This window comes from Ambystoma mexicanum, chromosome 1p (assembly GCF_040938575.1).
Source record: "Ambystoma mexicanum isolate Mex_15411 chromosome 1p, UKY_AmexF1_1, whole genome shotgun sequence".
NCBI lineage: Eukaryota > Metazoa > Chordata > Amphibia > Caudata > Ambystomatidae > Ambystoma > Ambystoma mexicanum.
Window position 1 is genome coordinate 662,098,365 of NC_090921.1, and position 18,860 is coordinate 662,117,224.

General features: G+C 44.7%; 1 protein-coding gene across 3 annotated transcripts in view; it reads left to right on the forward strand.

The window, feature by feature from the left end:
- Positions 1-18,860, forward strand: part of TARS2 (threonyl-tRNA synthetase 2, mitochondrial) — a 1,102,517-nt gene that overhangs the window by 765,363 nt on the left and 318,294 nt on the right. For all 3 annotated transcript variants that reach the window (XM_069649728.1, XM_069649729.1, XM_069649730.1), the window contains one exon: positions 18,559-18,657. In XM_069649728.1, coding sequence (XP_069505829.1) covers positions 18,559-18,657 — 99 coding nt within the window. The remainder of the gene's footprint in view (positions 1-18,558; positions 18,658-18,860) is intronic.

The following is an 18,860-nucleotide window of genomic DNA, read 5'->3' on the forward strand; positions in this document are numbered from 1 at the left end:
CACAATGTGTCCTGCGTGGAACGTTTGTATGAGACTTTGTGAAATGACATTGGGGCAGAGAGCGAGTTGAAGTGAAGGTGCTGCCAATACTAGTCTCTCACCCGAGTTACTGTATTATGTGTCACCCCATCAATCATCCCCACACACCATCAGTCTTGTGTTTGTTAAGAGTAAGGGGAGCATAGGGAATAACAAATACCACAACATGTGTAGATCAAACCAGAATGAGTACAATTCCTGGCTAGAAACATAATACACACCTTTTTCGAGGTTAAGCCTGCTGATAAGTTTGAGCATGGGACAGGAAAACACTGAGTAATGTTTGAATTTTCTTTGACCAATTACGTTATTCAAACTTTAGGTTGTCTACGTGCAAATTCAGGACAGTGACATGGCGTAGGTCTGAAGGTTGTCAATATTTACATTATAATTATTTACAAGGCTCTGTTCTCGTTGGGCCTCGGGTTGGTCCTATGTCTATTTAAAGCGGACAGGCAGGCGTTTTTCAGATGCCGACGGTAACACTGGGCATAAAAGCTTCAAATTACAATTGAAGCATATTCTAAGCTTAACTTTACACCTAAATAGAAAACCAGCCTTTCATAGAAGCCCATGGCGCAGACCCAAAGGGGCTTGCAGCGCTGAGGCATAACAGGGCGGAGGGGGCGAGCACCCCCCACCCGCCTGCTGCTTCAAAAATAAAGTGTAGACAGGAAGTGGGGCCATAAACATGGACCCTGTAATTAGAGCCCACGCCGGGGGAGCTGCCTATTTGCACACCTGCTGCCCCTGCAGCAGGTCATCGTTGTGGATGCTAGCGACCCTACCATTCAATGGCTAATCCCCCACACTAACGTGAGATGGGGGTTTAGATTCTATTAAAGACAAGGAGGCGATTATTATGCATTCTAATCTTTACTCTGAAACCACAGCAGCAAAGAAAACTTTACAAACAAAAAAGTTTAAAAACAGAACTAAACAGAGTTCAATGTCAATGCAAGGGGGAACTCCCCAATCCATCATGGAGGACAGGTCATGCCCTGCACAGATCAGATGATAAACGATGAAGGCAAATCCAGCGAAGCTCTCGTACCACGCACTCCATAACTTGTAACTGTGAGCCACCCTCCTGATCAGAATCTCAACTCGTAGCTGTAAAACAAGCAAGAAGGATGGGTGGATGGGAAGACCAACAAACCAAAGACTGTTCTCTCTTAAAACATCTGTGTACATGCGTGTCATAACTGTCATATCATACCAAGGGTGGGTGGGATAATAATCGCCTCCTTGTCTTTAATAGAAACTAAACCCCCATCTCATATTAGTGTGGTGGATTAGCCATTCTATGACAAGACGGGAGGTTCATATTATGCAAGTTCGAAGCCCTTACATCTCATTAGCACAACATGATCAATACAATAGAGACAATATAATAAAATAGGAGAAGAAAATTCTTTAAATACTTTCATTAGATCAATCAGCTGACCACAAGTGAATTGCCCAAGACTAGGCTGCCCTAATAACGGTCTTATAAGGCATAGCCAAATCCACTGCAAGACCAAACAACTGGAAGAGTGCCAATTCCAGCTTTCCTTACAGGCCACCAAAACCAACTGGTTAAAAAGAGAGGAAACACTGAACCAAGTTTCCAACACTAATAGGTTGGGGAAAAAACATCTGAATAATAAACTCCTCTGTTGTCCAATCAAACATGCAAACACTTAAATTCATACCGTCTTTGGGAACCTAGATAGCAAACCAAAGAAGACAAACACTTAGCTCCCCTGGGGATAAAGAAAAAATACCCCTTAGAGGTGAAAGCTTTTAAGTTCCATCCCATGCGTTAAAGGAAGATATCGCATTAAAGACAGGGCATGTCACATAACTACACTGGGGAACAAGTGGGAAGACAAATCTTCATAAAAGGTATCCTGAGCGGAGCTGAAAAGCAATAGACTTAACACACAATTGTCTTCAGAGATATGTATATACTAAAGAAGGTATGTCTTCTGGAGGCAGAAGCAGAATGGAAGAGAGGCCCCCACCTGACAGTTAAACATGCCAAATCACCAAAACAGAGACCTTCAGACCTCCCAAGCTATTGAAGGAGGACTCTGCTACCATGACAAAGGCAGATATTTACAAAACCTGACCTATACGAGTCCAAACCTGGCAAAGAGAAAAATGTATCTTATATCCAATCACTACCATTATAGTGAAATCTGAACCCCCTTGCAGATGTGCCCGATGCTTGACCTTGTACCCTCCTCCATGGTTGATAACTCCCCTAGAGGATCATAAACTAACCGAAGGAGGACCTCCTAAATTCCAAAGTCTCAACAAGGACTCTAAACTGTAAAGAACTGATCCTTAATCAGTTAAAATGAAGTCGCTCCCCAGAAGAGGACTAGCCTCTACCTTATGCAATATGAAGAACCTTGAAGCTCCCAGCACCCTGAGCTGGCACCTTATTGCAACAAAATCTCCTGTGAAAACCCAAAAGGTCTACCTGCCATGCAGGCGACTAGGCGACTCAAGTCGTTAACTAAATATATAAATATCCCAGCCCTCTGGGAAACGCACTGACAGACACCCTCTAATAGTTAATGTAGAGACGCTGGAACGCATTGTGATAAGAGGGTGGTAATAACATGGATGGGAGATTATTAGCGCTCCCAAACCCCTCTATCCCACTAAGGGATATTGAGCCTTCCCAAAGGAGGAGAACCCTCCCCCACTTATCTAAGGAAAACCTTGCAACCCAGAAGAAGGCTACCCCGAGGACCACGCTAAAGCCTCGCTTTACACCCTTCAAATAAATAAATAAATACACTCTTGCATCTCTAACCAACCCCCTGATCGTGGAAGGGACTCTGATTAATTTATGGAAATATCAGGAATTAGCGCAAAGGAAAGTAAACTGACGGGAGGGAAATGCTCACTGCGAGTCTGCACTGGTCACGAGTCAGAACTCCTGTAAAAGGAAAACAGAAACCATTGGGTATACTCTAAGAGGTGTAATATTCTGATGCAACCTCCCCCAAGGATGGCGGGAAGGGGAATGATGGGGGGGGGAAGCACTCTGGGGTAATTATCATGCCCCGTAAATGAAAGGTTGTGAAAGAATATTGCGACCCCTGTCCCCTCAGACCCTGAGGTCAGAGTCTATGCATGTTTTAGTGAGGCTGAGCTGGCCACTAAGGGAATCAGGGAAGGAAAATATTAAGCATATTGCCCATAGCAAAATAGCACTTGTATAGTGCTACGAACCCTCAGGTATACTAGTACTACTCATCACTACTACCAACACTGTGTGGTGTGAGGTGTTTATTTATCGATTGCAGTAGGATAAAAGACTAAATTAGACCTTTCCAAGATAGGAACCTGTATCAGTAGGCTCAGCCCAGCTGTGAAAGCCAGCACTCCCTTCGCTGCACTGTAGAAATTATATATATATACAAAACGAAAGAAGCTAAACAACTCTCCTGAGGATACGAAGCCTGCTTGCACTCCTCGTGCAGAGGAGAAATTGTAACATGCTGCTAGACGGTTAGCTGAACAATAGGCCAAGCTTTGGGAGGAAACCCATGGGGCAGGCGCCAGAAAGTTATTATTTGGCAACTCACCCATCTGATACCAGCAAGTGTTTCCAAACACTTCATCCAAGCAGAACATGGTTGTCCAACGTGTCTTGAAACAAACTGAACAGTTACCCTCGAGCTGCCTTGTCTCCACCCATAGTTCAATAGTAAAAAGAATGTCCAAATGGGACAAATAGTAAGGGAAACACCTCCCCACTAAAGAAAACATCAAGCTCTGCAGACCTCAATAGGGGCATAAAGTATCATTTTCCCCTTCCTCATGTCGAGAGAAAATCTCTACAGCTTAATCAGTACGGATATTGGGTGGAGCAATTGTTATTGGGGAAAGCAAAAACCTAAGGAAAGGACTGAGTTGTCCCAAAACTAACTAAGGTAAAGGGCATCAGAATTTTAACTAAGACGAAGGTTAAAACCATAGTGATGGCTAGAGGGGAAGGTACAACCCCCACATGAATCTGTTATAACTACCTACTCACACTCTTTTCTTTAAAGAACTTAATAAATAAATAATATAAAATATGAAAATATTTTAAATATTTAAAATATCCAAAGAAGAGGGGTTACGCCCTCACAGGGGTCAGAACCCCCGGCCCTTCTAGAAGGTGATACTTACTGAGTTATCCGGGCTACTGACAATTCTGAAAACGCAAATGTGTTCCAGGCAACACTTAAACATATTGTTTAACAAAAGAGTACACTGAGCAAGTGCACTTCAACTGCTCACCCCAGCAGGGCGTGGCAACCAGCAGTACACGAGGGGGTACCTCACAATAGAATCCAGGCAAAGCCTGAAACCGAGCAGGATACGACATGTTTACAGGAAAAACAATGACATCTGCCATATGCAGCACCTAAACAAAGCTGCCGACCTTAAGGGAGGAATACACTGAGCAAGTGCACCTCCAACTGCTCGCCCGAGTAGGGCGTGATAGTCAGCAGTACACAAGGGGGTAACCTTGCATTAGAACTCGGGCAGAACCTGAAACCGAGCAGGTTATGGCACACAACGGTTAAGGTAATTACTAAAGCTGCCGACTTTAAGGGAGGAAAACACTGAGTAAGTGCACCTCAAACTGCCCACCCAAGCAGGGTGTGGAACCAGCAGTATACGAGGGGTCACCTCGCAGAAAACACAGGCAAGCCTGCTACCGAACAGGTGATTGCACCTTCCCAAGGAAGATAATGACCACTGCCACCAGCAGCACCTAAACAAAAGAAACTGTCAAGCTTAAAGGAGGAATACACTGAGCAAGTGTATCTTAAACTGCTCACCCGGGTAGGGTGTAGTAACCAGCAGTACACGAGGGGTGAACCTCGCAATAGAAGTCTGGCAGAACCTGAAACCGAACAGGTTATGGCACCCACAGTGAAGGCAAATCACCCAACTTAATAAATAAGTAAATAAATAAAAACAGCAGATTGGCAGCATATGAGGCGCTTCAGTAGGCGAACTAGAGTTAATAAAAGTTGAAAATATCAATATAAACACAAAATAAAATATCTAATTTTAAAAATATATAGATATAAATACATATATACATTCATGTAAATATAGATACATAAAAGATATATACATCCACATCCACCTGTGAATACTGCCAAAGGCGGGCAGCAAACCCAGGAGACCCTCTGCCTGGTAAACCTGCAATGTTCTCCTTGAGCTATGACTCTTGTGTGCAGAAACAGAAGCCTAACATGGAAGCGTTCAACTTTAAAGAGATCCCCAGAACAGGCCTAGCTTGTGTGCACTTAATGTCATACTCGAGCAGCAAATAAATAGACAAAACCCACACACGCAACGCGTGTGAAGTGAATGACACTACAAAGAGCTGCAGTCATTAAAGCCGTGACACGCTTCGGAAAGAAGCTGAGCTTCTTTAACAGACCGCGTGCGTCACCAAACACATTAGTTAAATGCGTGCTGGCTCCTGCAGCCGCTTAAAGACAACAAACTTCCTCCGAGGGGAAAAAAAGGAATTTCACGCGTCCCCAACCACCTGGGAAATGCGCGCTGGCTCCAGGGACTGGGGCAGTCGTTTAAAAATAACAAACTTCCCTTGAGGGGAAAAAGAAATTCATGCGACGCCGCCTGATTTTATGAGGCAAGCGAAGCATAATTAAAGTGAACACGGCGAGAACACCGCCCAGGGCAGGATGAAAACAAAACCCTGCAGAAGTGGAACGTTTGCAGGGGAGCCGCCACAATGTATCAATGTGACCTGGAGGTCAGTGTTCGAACGCGAACATGGCACTAAGCCCATTACCAACAGAACATGAAAAAACATGACCTTTTCACCAGCACAGTGTAATAAAAACACCAGACTCTTCAATATAAATAACATAAATAACACTCTAAACTCCATAATTCAACACTTAGGCAAGAACTAGGAGTGTCTTAGCTGTGGTTTTCAGCAGCAAAGAAAGGAGAGTTGGGTTTAGAGTAATGGACTTATATAAGGAAGGGTCTGGACTTATATAAGGAAGGGTCCTTGCTCATTGGCCTCCTGCAGGGCATCACCTCTCCTCCATGATGGATTGGGGCGTTCCCCCTTGCATTGACATTGAACTCTGTTTAGTTCTGTTTTTAAACTTTTTTGTTTGTAAAGTTTTCTTTGCTGCTGTGGTTTCAGAGTAAAGATTAGAATGCATAATATGAGCCTCCTGTCTTGTCATAGAATCAGCTTTAAAACCTACCAGAGACGTGGACTAGCAGCGAGGCACATGATCGTGGCTGGCGAAAGAAGGACCATGGAGGAGGATTAATATCCAGCAATGGAACGAAGCAGCGGATATTGTATCCAATGCTGAACCTGCATCCTCTAAGTGTGAATCACTTGTGCCGGAGATTGGAAAGTAGCAACGACTTGCACGTGTGACCGACAGGGTGCCAGAGACCGGCATAGGCGGCAGGAACGAGGATGAGGCGTCGGTAGGTGCATCCACCCCCACCCGGCAGGCCAACGGCCCACCAAGCCATCACTCCAGCTGCCCAGTGTCCGACCACATTGAGCGGTAATGCCGGTACAAAGAGTACTGGGCACGGCAAGTGGCTCAATAGACATGTGGTGTCGGTTAGAGGAAAGACCAATAAAACGTGGCCGAAGCATGGTGGCCATTTTGAAAAAAGCAATAGAAATAAAGGACCATACCGTGTGAGGGGGGTCGCATAGCAGGCATCTTGGGTGGGGAAAAAAGAAGAATGGGCACCTTCACTCAATAAGCACGAATAGGCGAATCGCTTGATTTTGTTGCGGACACCGACGCAATAGAGAAACAGGAGTGTCTGCAAACAGTCCTGCAGCACTGCGGAGAAGCAAGTGGAGGCAACAACTGCAAAGGCTTGTGTGACTTAACTTCCTAGTCACTCATCTTCCTCGTCATAGTACTTTAAAAAAGAAAAAAAAGAAAATTGAAAAGGGGAAGATCAGAAACCTGCAACTGCTGACTTGCAAAGCCCTGTGACAGGCAACATAACAAAGAAAAGGAAGAACGGAAAGTCCTGAGGAAGTGACCGACCTTGTAAGGAGAATCTGAGCAGCAGCAAGAGACAAAGGTGTGGACTCATATCGCAGGCGACGGCGAAGGTAAAGAGAGAGCAGGAAGCAATGGTATTGCTGGAAGATAGCGAGGGAGAGGACTATGTGCCAGACACGCCCCGTAGAGTGGGCGACCAGAGTCCATGGAGAAGGAGAGCGAGACATTGGGGGGATATTCCAAAGTACTGGAGAGAATGGACAGAGCTCTAAAAAGGAAAAGGATGGAGAGGAGAACGACCCACCAGCAGCAAAGAGAATGCAAAGACCCCAGAAGGCATAGTGGACAGCGGCAGAAGCTAATGGGGAGACAAACTCGCCGAAGCTGCAGGTGAATGCCAGGACTAAGAAGCCGCTAGGAGCCTTAGCGGCTGCGGCAGACCAGGACGCATTGGATGAGTGGATCGCAAAAATGGTAGAGATGCATGTAGAGACAGCGCTGAATGGTTTACATGACAGCAGGCGTGTCGAGAATGTGAATGCTTGCAGGAATAACTGTGTGTTGCATGCCGGGGTAAATGTGGAAGGCGGCACGAGCATAGCACTGGGGGAGAGAAGCAGGCCCGCAACAAGGGGAAACGATGTAGCCATTGCAGGCGAGGGAGCGCAGACAGGGGGAACAGCAGCACCCAGTTAGTCACTGCAGAGTAGGGGTGCAGCTCCCGGGCTAAGCAGGGGAGATTGAGCAGGAAAGGTGGGAGCCGGTCACTTACCAGTGGGCTTTCCTGGGGAAGCATGGGGGCCCGAAAAGAGGGTTGTCCAAGGGGCACAAAGATTAGCAGACGTGCGCATCGGCGGTGGGGGTCAGGAGGGGCCCAGTGTGCATACCCATGACTACTAGGGCTGCAGGCTTAGTGTGGCACGTGCCCTTGGAAATCAAGGAAAATATTTGGAGCATGGTCTTCATAGACATATTCACTCGAGCTTGAGCAGGTGGGGCTGGACATAGTAAACGAAGCCAAGAAGGATGACGACGGGAGGGATGGCAGGTAAAGAGTGAGTAAGGAAATGAACATCATGAATTGGCTATATTCCTTCAGGAGGTACACCTCCATCACCATGGCGAAGTTCCCAGGGGACGCTGCTGCGCTAATCACATGCGAGCAGCGCATCTATGAGGCCCATGAGACACCAGACAGGGTTGCCCTTTTTCCCCTCATTCTATATGTGCTATCTCTTGAACCTCTCTTACAACTCATTATGCAAAACGAAAAAATATCCCATGTATTTCTGTTGGTAATCATGAAACTAAGGTAGCTGCATATGCTGACGATATTCTTATCCTGTCTAAGAACCCTAAACATCTTCCACGCCTATTACAGGAATTTTCATCAGTATCAGGTTATAAACTCAATAGAGACAAATCAGAGTTACCACCCCTGAATTCCTTTTGTCTTAAACATGAATTAGACATTTCTGGTTTGAAATGATGTGCTATCTCCTTGAAATATTTAGGTATACAGTTTGCTTCAACTATTAATAGTACTAATAAAATCAATATAAACATTTTACTCAATAGGCTTTCCGAGCTTACCTCTACCTGGTCCGCTCTATTTCTCTCTTGGTGGGGTCGTCTCGACACCATCAAGATGATGCTTTCCCCCATCATTTTATATATGCTGCAAATGCTTCCTGTTCCCCTTCCCGCCACTTTTTTCAAATCCATCAACTCCATCCTACTAAACCTTCTTTGGGGCAAAGGTAAATTTAAAAGGATTGCACTCCACAAACTCAAAACCCCCTTCGAACGGGGAGGAGTCCGCTTTCCTGACTTCAAAAAATATCACCATGCTTTCTTACTTAAGCATCCCATCCTGGTGTAAGCTTGAAAAAAAATGGCACATCCTCACAACATTACAGACACAATTTTTCTCTTTCATTATGCAGCCTCTTTCCTCTCTGACCCCATTGAAGTATCTAGATCCGCCCTTACAATTTTCCTTTTTCCATCAATTACATCCCCTTCTCGCGAGCTCTCACCTTATCTGTGGCATAACAAATCAATTACTACCAATTGTAGAACCTTCTCCCGGAAGGTCTGGCTCACCAAGGGTATTAGATATATAGACCAAATTGTTCACAATCAAGCCAGAACATCATTTCAGGACCTTAGGAAATCTTTCTTTCTACCTCTATCAGATTTGATCTTCTACAATAAATTGGTTAATGCATGCCTTGACAGACTGCAAGTTCATAATTATAATGTTTTATCTCCTGACCCCACGAAGTTACAGTTGCTCTCCACTACTTCTGATATCAAAGCTGCAACATTTTATAAACTGTTAGAACCTGTAGAACCATTAATGTCGAAATGCACTGTCCTAACTCAATGGTAAACAGGTTGCTGCACTATCTTTGATGATAACACATGGTCTAGGTTATGGTCTAGAATCAGGAAGGTCTCTACGTCGGCCAACATCCCCCAAACCCTTCTATTGTTTATGCATAGAGCCTTTATTACCCCTTTAAAACTTACAAAATCTCAGGTCCACAGTGATGGGAGGTGTTGGTCTTGTGTAGATTCTTCGGGTTCATACAAACATATGTTCTTCAACTGTCCTCATGTTTTTCGGTTGTGGCAAGATGTTTGGAAATACATGATGACCATCTTTAAAGTTCAGATTCCTCTTTCTTTTGGTAATGTTTTTCTTGGCAGCATTGTACTTAAAGGACAAATATCTCTCCCGTCCTCCACTTTATACAATCGTTTCATAATTATCGCCATCAACCTCGTCACCACTAATTGGAAGCAACTTCAAAACATCTCCTGCGAGAACTGCAAAAACTGGTGGAACAGTGCTTGCCACACTCACAGAATTGAACATTGCATGGCTTCCTTTTTCGACAAATTGCCAAATTACATCCTGAAATTGGCCCCTTTCATTAACTACTTAGACTATCACAATATGTCGGCTCATAATTCATAGAAAATGTTTAATTATATCATTATCTTATCTATCTCGTCATATTTTATTCTCTGTTTCTGTAAATTGATGCACCTAGAAGCTTATTGACCATTTTACTTTACACCTATCCACTCCTTTCCTCTCGTCTCTTCCTTCATGTTTCGTGTGGTCTCTTGTATGTATCGCTTGTATGCCTTGGATCTCTTTTACATGTATACGGAAATGTATCAGTAACCTTTACATACCACTATCTGTTATTTATACTTGCTCGATTATATTTATCTAAATATTGCTAATGTTCTCTATATATTAATACCCTATGTATACTATATGTATTGTATCTAACTCATTCAGTTATTGTAACTTATGGTTCCTGTTATTAATAGTTTTATGCTCAATAGAAATCATTAAACAAAAAAAAAAAGATAAAACGGCAATGTACCCACAAAATACATACAGAGGAGTGAACAGTCGCCTTACCATTTTACAGCTGTTCAATATCTGAAACAGATATTAATCTAGACTCTTAACTACCAGCTAATGTCTAGATCAACGTTGCTGGGGCAGCATCATTTTCATTCTTACTTGAAAATAAATGCCTAATAAAGATTACTTTGCATGAGAAACTCAAATAATAATCTTGAACCTTAAAATACATTAAAGTTGGATTTTGGGATACAGTTCTTCCAAACCATTTAACATTTTAAAATGGTGTAATTTGTACATGTTCCCCAACGTGGCAGTGCTAATTGTACCAGACCCTGCTTTAGTAATGATATGGGACAAATATCTGTCTGCTGTGCATCCCTTGCTTCTATCGGTGCACCATTCTCTAAATGGCACAACCATGATTTGCTGCAATAAAATGTTCCTGTGTACTGTGGTAGTCTGGTATTTTAAGTATTGCAGTATTCTATGTGTTCCCAGTAAAATGTTTTAAAATCCAATGGCTTTTTTCCCAATTGATCCTGAAATGTGTGCCCTCAAGGCTCCCAGTCCCTTGGGTGGCTCTCTGGTCCCTCTTTTTGCTGTACAGTGATTATATAATCATGCATTGATTTTAGGGAGATTTCAGTTTTGATCTTAACATGGTTACAAGCCATTTTACACCATTGGCAGCCCAATGTACCTTTTTAGTAGCCACTGGTGTACCATATATATTTTTTTAAGTCCTGCTCTAAGCCATTCTGTATTTTCAGGCTTCCCTTGTTCAGGGTTACCATAAGGTAGGCGTATAATGGCCATTCTGACTACGGGGGCTCCTTGTGAGCCCACATAGCACCCTCCATACTTGTTCTGACTGGTTTAGACCTGGGTAAGCCCTTGAGCTCTTCCTCTGGGGTTGGTCTGGCCCAAGTGGCCGTCCTGATGTCGTACAAGAATGGTTGACCACCTGACTCCTTCCTATTTAGCCCCCTCTAGTGATTGGTGGGCTGGCTTTGGTAAACTCATTTTAGCGCAGTGGCACTTAAAGGTTTGTCTAGTTCCTGCTCTCTCTTAGCTCTCATATATTGGCACTTTGAAGAAGCAGGTCTGCGGGCCCCCTGTCGGATTACGTTTGACACTCCTGAGGTGGAAGATACATTCAGTCCTGTACATTGACACAATGCATTGATGCATATTAACTGGGTACTAGTGTATTTATTATCTCAAAATCACTAGATCAACTACCCAGATCACACTCTTGGGTACAAGGTGCAATAGGTTGCAACCCAAAGGCACATTCTTATGAATGGCAATCGGCAGAGGATCCTTTTTCGTGGCGGGCATAACTTGCAACATTTTACCACAACACAAATGGAAAAAAGAAGCATGGCTTCAGGGTTATCTCCTGTGAAAGTGCATTCACAAGGACGGTTCTTTTCAAGCTGGAAGAGCGGCAGGGATGGGATGGGATGGGATGGGAAAGGGAGGGAGGGCTCAGAGGACTCTAAGCACCAGGTAGGCGTGCGGTTAGAAGTAAAAAAAGGTTGTGCAGAGTTATGGTGATAACAGCTTTATTCGGCATTTGTGCCATCAAAGCAAAAGTCCATTCCATAAAAAAGGAAATTAAAAGCCTCACGACTAAATGAATTGCATCCCATTTTAAAACAATTTAAAACCATCCGACAAATGAATTCCCTCCATTTCGACACAAACTCAACAAACAGGTTGTGCAGAGTTATGTCCTGCAGAAATATCTTGCAGGGAAAGCTGACCCTTATCTTGCGAATTATTACATGGCACAGAGTGCAATCGTTTTAGCACAATAGTGAAGTCTGCTAATGGCACAAGCATGCCAGTGGAACACTAGGAAGCACAGGAGTGCAGTCAGACCAGGTCCTGGTATTAGACCCTTCTAAGGTTTTAACACTGAGTAGAATTGAGTATTAGGCCACTCCACACAAATCCAGTGGTGGTACACGAAACATATGGGAAGACACAATCCAGCAAATGTTGAAAAGGTTTCATTTCATGCATAATAAGTTTTGTAAAGCGAAGTAGTTCTAGCTTATTAACTTCTTAGCTTTCCCTTTTCCCCAGTACTGGTTCATCCTGTACCATAGAATCCCATCTTTGTCTCCATTGCCCCATTTCTCAAACAGTTGAATAAAAAAAGTAGAGAGGTGTATTATCAGTTGGTTGGGAAAGTTCCTAGGAGTTCATTTAGACCTATTAGAGGGACAGCCAGGGTGGATTGGTGTGTGGTCTGCTGAACTATTATCACTTTGATTAGTTTCTATTTGAAGATGTTACTAATGACGGTACTGAATAAATCACAGCCTTACATGAGACCTATCACCATAATCATTAATTTATTATTATTATTGAATGCAAGATATATATGAGGGCAAAACAATCTTTTGCCCACTTTTTGGGCGAGACCCCCACTTTTTGTGCTTGTTTTTATTGGTATTCTAACTATTGTTCCAGTAGAATCCATCCAGTTCCCAATGCAGACTCAATTTCTATATGTATGTGGCCTTTTGTGGGGACCTTATGGACCACAAAGGTGGGGGCTAACACCGAGGATCCCTGTAATCTCCCTGGTTCAGTATCCTGACTCAGATAGTTCCACTGGTTCTAGTTGTTAACACTGCACTTTAAAATAGTGACTGCACGAGCTAGTCTGGGACAAAGGACACCTTTTATTCCTGCAGGCTTCCAAAACGGAGCCGATAAGAGTTGTGAAATCCAGCTACCAGGCAATTGTGCTTTGTTGTGTTTGAGTGTGGTTGGGGGAGGGGGCCGGGATGAACATGTAGTGTTCTTTTCCCGATGTGAACTCTGGCCAGGAGCTCACATTGCAATGTGTCAAGTTCACAGAGTGTTATTACAGCAGCTGACAGTCTGGAATGGACGTGGCACATTGTCTGGTAGAGTTTGCAAAGTTATGCGAGTGGTTTTCTGATCCCAGAGTTGAAAAGGAGCATGTGTTTGATTGTTGGTTAGGGTTACCCTTTACCCTCTGGTTTAGCTTAAAAGCTGACACTTTGCACCAGGAACTTTGTCAAATGCTGAAATTTGACTTTGAAGCATCCAAGAGAGATAACTGATTGAGGAGGATCATGAAAGCCCTTGCATCATTTGGGACTTAGAAAAGTTGACGTCTGTGTCTGATGTGCTTTTCCTTTGAGCCAGTCGGGACACCTGTAACCAGTAACATTTCCTTTGGTGGCGTTTTCGTGGCTCTACACTTATCAGGACTTGCTAGTACTGCTCGATTTCTGGAGCCATCCACCTCATCCTCCTGTTGTCCCAACATGGCAGTTGTCATCTCTGCCACACCCTTTATTTAACAATACATCTGTGTAGCAGGACCCTGGTACTGTCCTTCTGGTGTGGAAACCTCTGGAGTTGTCCTGCTTGATTTCTTTTTAACTATGACTGATGACTTGTGAGCCAGCGTGTCACCCTTGCTCGATATCAGATCTATGCCCGAGGGACATCCCCCTGCTTGTTCCTATTCTGAAGGTCTCACTGATTTCTGCTGGGCATCAAGGTCGACTCCTCTGGGGTTGGGCTCTTCTGCTGCAGTCCTTGATACCATGGCTGGCAAACCGTGACCGTCCCAGCTGCTGCTCTAAGGGCTCCATTCGGCAGACTTTTCTCTGGAATATCTTTGGCTGTGTTCTTTCATCAAGATCTTCTGTGGGGGGGCCCTCTCACTCACCATTAATCTTTGTTCTGTTAATCCGTGAGTGTAGGGTTTCTGTTCTAATCTAGCCCACCCAGAACCTCCAATCCAGGGATTTGATGAGTGCAGCTTTTGTGCTGATGTGCATCCTGGGAGTATTCTAGTTCCTTTTGAGTTCCATGGCAGCTCTGAACTACCTCCAGGCCCTGGTGTGCAAACCCTTTACTTGCAGCTGTAGGATAGTATTGGTCCATTGTTTCCTATGGCCCATAGATACATTAGGCCGTGGTTGGGGGTAATTGTAGTTCTAATTTATTTAGTTATTTTGAATCACCCAGACCCATAGGTATCACAGTGTTACAGTAGAGATACAGTCAATACATAGGCAAAATACAGAGGTTAGCGAGTAGAGCTAGTAGCCATGGATCAGAGGTCGAAGGAAGAGTTACTCGTATTTGTCAAGTAACCAGGTCTTGACGAGTTTTTTAAAAGTAGAGAAAAAGTGCTTGTTTCCGATAGCTAGAGGGAGGGACTTCCAGAGGAAAGGTGCCGTCACACAGAAGCTCACTCCACCTGCTTTTTTTCGATTTGAAGCAGGGAGTATGGAGTGAAAACCTGGAGCTGGATCTAAGGAAATTACCGTGGGCTGTTTTGGAGATGCAATTGTTGAGGTATTGTAGGGCCACACTCTGAACACAGTGATGAGTGAGGGATAGTGTTTTAAACTTAACCCTAGCTTTAATAGGGAGCCTGTGTACCGCACGTCTAGTAGCTGATATGTGGTCAGAGCGCTTAAGGCCAAGGGCAGAGCGGAGGGCTTTATTTGTAGTAGTTGTAATATGCTTAGGTTTGCAGAAGAGGTGCCCATCAGCAGAACGTTGCAGTAGTCAAGTTTGGATAGGATTAGTGCACAAGCGAGAGTGAGACAGTTGCCTAAGCCGACTGCCAGCTCTCATCTGCTCACACAGCCTTATCTGCTACAACTACTCAGACGACACCCAGATCATTTTCAAAATTCTCAAGATTCCAGCCGTCCCACTTCCCAACCTCGCCTCTTGCCTGTCTGATATCGACCTATGGATGACGACAGACGAACTAATTCTCAACCCGAGCAAATCAGAACTCCTAATATGCAGCAAAACTGCTCTGATTCCCCAACCTTTACCGTGGCCAATTGCTCTGGGAGCCCCACCTGCTGCCTCCACCTCTATTAAAAATCTTGGATGCAAATGGATGCAGAACTATCTCTCTCCAAACACATCAACTCTGTATCCAGAAACTACCACTTCCACTTAACACATCCTAAAACAAATCTTTCTCTACCTCTCCTATCCCCAACGAGTCTCCACAATACTGGCCATCATCATCTCCCACCTAGAATACTCCAAAGCCCTCTATCTTGGTGTCCTGGCATGCCAGCTCAGGAAACTTAAATGAATCCAAAACGCAGCAGCCAGACTGCTCCCTTGCCCTATCACCCAGTGAACACATCACCCCGCACTCAAAATATTTGTACTGGCTCCCTGTTAGCCTAAGAGCAACCTTCAGAACCATGTGCTTCACACACCGAGCCCTCCATAATACATGACCAGAGTTCCTTCAGAACAAAATCATCAACTACCTACCCCCCAGAAATCTCAGATTGTGCTCAGCTCTCATCGCTATTCCCCCTTACCACTCCACCAGAGTTGGCCAGGTGGGGGGTCCCCTGTGCAATACTGCAGGAGGGCAACCAAGAACCATCCCCGAAATTGCTCTGGAATGAAAGTGGGGGATGGGCATGTATTGCACATGTATGAATTATAGGATGGGCCGCCCATGGTAAAGGTAACAACTTAAAGGTTTAGTAAGCGCTCGATATCTGGGTAGACTTGCCATGTTATCCCTCCAGAAGAACCTGGAAGTACACCCCGTGCTCCTTTTGTTGCAAATAGTTGGAGCATAGACTGGTGCTAACCATTTTAGCAAGGACAATGACAGTATTTGGTCATGCTGTTCACATAATTCCCCGCCTACTTACAACAGACTACGCCTCAAAACCTCAGACTTCAGAATGCAGTGAAGACCTAAGACAAATTCGGGCGCTCTGAACACATAACGAGTGTCTTGTACTCACACCATCTCCTGACTCATCTCAGCACTCATCCACATGCCTCACCGCATAGGTTGCTCTCTACCGGAGCCTGACTGGTCCCGCTAAGCCATATTTGGCGAAATGCACACACACATCCTAATCTTACTCCATGACCTCCAACACTCTGGACTTCAGTCCTCCGAGGACGTTCCACTGACAGCACATTGAGACTATAATACTGGTAAAAGCTGCTATATAAAGTACAATACAATACAGTTGTGGAGAATAGGGGAGTCTCCCCTGACAATAGTAATGGACTTACCTGTGCAGGATTTTTTAAGGGAATGAAAAGAAAGTCAATTGGAAAAGTAACAGTTGATGGGGAGAGAAGATATAAAGAGACCAGAAAGGAATAAGTAATAAAAAGAAAAGGAAGAAAAAAGAAAATCATTGCTATCTTGGGTGTCGCAGCCTTGAGCCCCCCACCTCCCATCTTGAAAGAGACAGCCTGGGACGTGAGCGTAGCCTGTGAGGCAATAGTCTGCCCGGGGGCCAGATCAGATGAGCCGGGAGGAATGAGAAGTCCATGCCGTGTTGTACCGGCAGCCATGTGAAGTAATGCCCCAGCCTGGGGCAGCGTGAGTAGCGTTTCCAAACCGGGGCTTGGCCTGCAGAGATATGGTCCAACCGGGGGCCAGACTGGGCAGACCAGAGAAGGCGAAAGTCGTGGCACGGCAGCCCAGGTGAAGATGGAAGCAGCCTGGCTGATGGAAGACCACCTGCCCCAGGGCCAGATGGGGCAGGTGGTATAGACTGGAGATCCTCGACGTCGCTTGTGGCTTGCATGCGGTCGCCAGTGCTGCCGGATGGCCAGTGAGGCATGCGCTCCCCACGGGGTCAGACTGGGAGAATGGCGAGTGCAGGATTTACATAGAGCCCGGTGTCTTCGGCGGATGCGCAGGACCAGGGACGGAGTTTAACAGCGACGCTCCCGGCCCTCTCGATGCACCGCCACGGATGAAATAAGGGCTTATCAGTCCCCATTCATTACAAAGCACCACCACGGAGGAAAGTTCATTAAATGCACTGCCACAGACCAGTGAGTTTCCCTAACCCACTTGATTTAGTGTAGTGAAGAAGAGTGGGCAAGGCAAGAACTGAGTGATGAAAGAGCAGCCCGTGGCATCCACACGCGGCAGAGTGGGGGGTGGAGGGGTATGTTCACAAAAGGACAGGGATGGACAAGAAGAACTGCATGACAAAGGGACTGTACTTTGCGCACGTTATATTTTGTAAACCTGACAAATGGGGAGTTGACTATTAAGTGCTTACTGCAGCTGCCGAATGTATTGCGAGGAATACAATTGAATGTTGAATGTAGAATGACAAAAAAGGTGAGAGGCCAGGGTTGGAGAGTATGGTGCCCAAAGAAAGTGTGAATAGGAACTTGCATAAAGTTCACATGGCTAGGGGTTTATTTGAAGGGTATCTTGTACTCTTATAAATGTAACAACGAACAGTGAGTTGGAATCTGAAATTGGGCAGGTATGTATCGATTGAAGAAAGTTTACCTGGTTATAGGTTCACCTGTTTTTTTTTTTATATAAAAGCATGTAAGGGTTCCAAAACTGCCTTATTTAATTTTAGGAACCCAGGATTGTGGCCCATTTCTTGTACTAACATCTTTAAATCGCAGGTTGTCAGTGCCTCACCTGATTAGCTGGTCTGGGATGATGTGGTGGTTCCAGTGTAGCCCAATAATGGGGCAGTGTAAGTTTAGAATTGTGCTCCCTGGGACCAAGGCCATAAAACCAGTGGCTACTCTAGCTTAAATTACTGCAGTGGCCATATACTGCCCCCAAAGCCCTCTGTTTAAATGTAAAGCAGTAGACATGAAACATATTTGTACAAACTAGTGATTCCTGTATGCCAGGTATGAGGGTGGGGTGAACAGGCCAAGAGACTTCCCACAACCAGGTGTTAGTTTTGATCCAATTCGCCCTGGGCTACATCAAACAATTGCGTGGCCCATAAAAAAAGCAATGCCTATCCTGTTTTCCCACCAGCTGTAGGCGCTCATAGAAGAGAAAGGAACGCTTAGCTCTAACTTCAGAAACTTTCATAGTGAGATCCAGACTGCCAAACCCACTGTCTGAAAACATTGCATCTATTTTTGGTAATCATTGTTCTACCCTGAATGCTGTTGACATCCGAGATATATTTTGGTTCGTGGGAAAGGATTAGCTAGGGAGACATTTGCGTTGTGTGGAGTCTCTTTATGATTGGTTCCTGTTTCTTGTTTTCACATGGCATTTTTTTCTCCTAGGATCAGGAGTTGTTTTTCTTCCATGCATCAAGTCCAGGCAGCTGCTTTTTCTTGCCCAGAGGGGCTCATATCTATGGCATCCTGATGGAGTTTATTAAGGTATGTCCTGCCCATCATCCAATGCTAAACCTGTTATAAGTGCAGCTGCAATCAAATGGAGCTCCTTAAAAGAATATTAATGTGCACCACTCACTGTCCATTCTGAATGTCTTGAAGCAACTAAATCCAGAAAGGCCCACGGTTTTGGTAGTTTTGATTTGAATAGTCATGAGCTTTTAACAGGTGTCCCACATCGTTTGTGT